The sequence below is a fragment of the Sinocyclocheilus rhinocerous genome, unplaced genomic scaffold (assembly GCF_001515625.1).
Source record: "Sinocyclocheilus rhinocerous isolate Xijiao unplaced genomic scaffold, SAMN03320098_v1.1 scaffold15240, whole genome shotgun sequence".
Classification (NCBI taxonomy): domain Eukaryota; kingdom Metazoa; phylum Chordata; class Actinopteri; order Cypriniformes; family Cyprinidae; genus Sinocyclocheilus; species Sinocyclocheilus rhinocerous.
Window position 1 is genome coordinate 57,226 of NW_015630015.1, and position 2,803 is coordinate 60,028.

At 35.7% G+C, this 2,803-nt stretch overlaps 1 protein-coding gene across 2 annotated transcripts in view; it reads left to right on the plus strand.

The window, feature by feature from the left end:
• Positions 1–2,803, plus strand: part of LOC107739448 (mitochondrial 2-oxoglutarate/malate carrier protein-like) — a 14,666-nt gene that overhangs the window by 4,073 nt on the left and 7,790 nt on the right. For both annotated transcript variants that reach the window (XM_016551554.1, XM_016551553.1), the window contains one exon: positions 937–1,027. In XM_016551554.1, the coding sequence (XP_016407040.1) occupies positions 937–1,027 (91 nt within the window). The remainder of the gene's footprint in view (positions 1–936; positions 1,028–2,803) is intronic.

Genomic DNA, 2,803 nt, shown 5'->3' on the forward strand with positions numbered 1-2,803 from the left:
ACTATGTAAATACCAATCAAATTGAGGTATATATGCTTTTATCAGTGTTTTTTTGTTTTGTTTTGTTTTGTTTTGATAAACGTGACTCAATATAACAGTGCAACTACACTAAAAAAAAAAACATTTATGTTATAAAAACAGATTTTTGAGCATTATTGGAATTTAATTGTTAGAATAAACACGCAACACACGTCGTGCTTGTCATCGCAGAATCTAACCAATGAGAATAAAGTGTGTCGTCATCAAGGCTCTCGCAGGCGATTTTGAGCAACTGCAGCGCCTGACCTAGGCGGCTGGTCTTGTTTTGCTCTCGCGGTACTTTGATGGCACATATGATCGTAAGGCGGCTGCAGCGCCGATCAAAGTCGGACAAATGTTCTAACCAGAATGCATTGCTTTTGTCAGGCGGCAGCCGATCTTTGCGGCGCCGCATGAAGTCGAACAAGCCTAATGTGTGTGTCATGTGTCTGGTTTGTGCTGGGCAGGAACGAATACGTACTGGGCCCAGTATGAATTATTGATTATACATTGTGCCAAAATGAATTGTTATTGTTAACTAAAACTATTAAAAATGTTTTTTTTGATTGCAATCGATCTAAAATTAAAAAATAGATATTAGATTAAAAATACAAAAATGTTAGAAAATTTGAATTAGAGTTTAAAGTACTAAATTACTAATTAAAGCTAAATAGAAATATAAAAAACTAATACAAATGACAAAATTACATAAACTAAAATTTAAGATGATTTAGCTTTTAGTTTTATATTTTCAATTTAACCAAAAAACTCTATAATGGTATTTAAATAATGCCAAAATAACACTTAATAATATTTAATTGTGTTAAATATTAATATTGTCATGATCTTGATTTTTTGTTATTAAACTAATAAAACAATTAATAAAATATCCCTTCCTCCATTATATTTCTTGTCCAGGTTGCCTGCAGATCAAAGGAGGGGTTACACAAATGTCTTCAATGCCCTCGTCAGAATTACTAGGGAGGAGGGAGTGTCCACACTCTGGAGGGTAAGCGTGTGTGTGCGTGTGTGTGTTAGCTTAAATTAGAACATGGTTTTTGTGTAAACATGTTATGTGTGTTACTGTTACTATTGTTACAATTAGGGATGCACCGATACCGATACTGGTATCGGTATCGGGCCCGATACTGAGCTCCTGTACTCGTACTCGTTAAAATGCCCCGATACCACACAACATGTGATAAGCGCCATATTCAAACAAAGAAACACCAACAACAGACAGCAGAAAGGAGTTAAGGATGTCTACTACGAAGTATATGTATGCAATGAATATAACGTTAAACATTCAGTATTAACACCTGTATAGTTGATGTGCGCGAGTTGATAAACAAAGCAAGCTGAGTGGATTGAGCGCGCGGCGGCGCAAATGCGCGAGCTTGTCGAGTGAATATACCTTTCTCACAGACATCACTGGAAAGTCAAAAACAAGTAAGTAAAACAATGCACAAGTTACTTAACGGTAGAGAGAGAGAGAGCGCGCGCGCACTTCTGTTGTGTGATCTTTGATGTTCACTCACTGAGCACACGCATCATTTGAATTAAAACGAAATCGTACAAATAAAACCATTCATAGGGGCATTCACTATAATCATCATTTATTTTCAACCTTAGGCATACACGACTTTCTAGCGAAAGTGAATCTAGCAGCCTGTGTGAAATGCTCTAGGCTGTAGGCTACTATTCTGCATCAGTACAAATACCTGCACGCGTTGCGCGTGTTTTGCTTGCTTGAGTGTTTCTGCATTATATGAGTGGCTTTGGAATATAAATCGCAGCACGTTTCAGATGAAAAAACGCGACTTCTATTTCTGAAAATATCACAGTTAGGAGATTTATAACGAGTGGTTCCCTGCATTATTACAGCAAAGCGAGTGATTACAGTACTAAGCCACTGCAATGGAGCAGCTCTAATGCTATTAAATTAAAGATGATGTACCATAGAGCAAAAAAATGAACAGTAAAAGTAACAAAAACTTGTAAAATACATTTTAATGGGCATAATTAAGTGTGAAAATAACCGAAGGATATACAGTGAAACCAAAAATGATTCAGAGACCAGATATAATTTTTGATATTTTTTTACTAGTGGGTGCAGGACACTATAGTTCATTTATGTAAGTGAGGATAGCAAAATAAAGTAAACTGTGACAAATCATACCCAAAAATTCTTCATACAGTGGACTACCAGTAAAATTGATACAAATTTGGGTCCAAAAATTATTCAGACCGAGTCTGGGAAAAAAACTGAAGTTGAGGTTTGCATGAAGCTGGGTGACAGCATGCCCAGGAGACTACAGGCTGTCATTGAGGCTAAGGGTTGCCCGACAAAGTATTCATAGTTGTGTAAATACTGTCATACTAACAGCTGTCTGAATTATTTTGGTTGATTGTAATCTATTACATACCTTTCTATCAAAATTATCTAGCATTATCAAGATGAATTTGTTCTGACACAGTGTAACTCTGAGTTCTTGTCATATTTTATTACCATTTTCTAAACTATAACGAATAAACTGTGATAATGTGAGAAATGTTGAAGGTGTCTGAATAAATTTTGGTTTGACTGTATCTATTTGATAAATGAAGTTAACCAACTAACATTATACATACCCTTTTGGTTTCTGTACCCAATATTTAAAAAATGTACAAATGCAATAAAAATACCGGTATCGGCATCGGTATCGGCAAGTACCAAAAATAAAAGTATCGGTATCGGGCGAGTACTGGAAAAAGTGGTATCGGTGCATCCCTAAAAATAACTAAA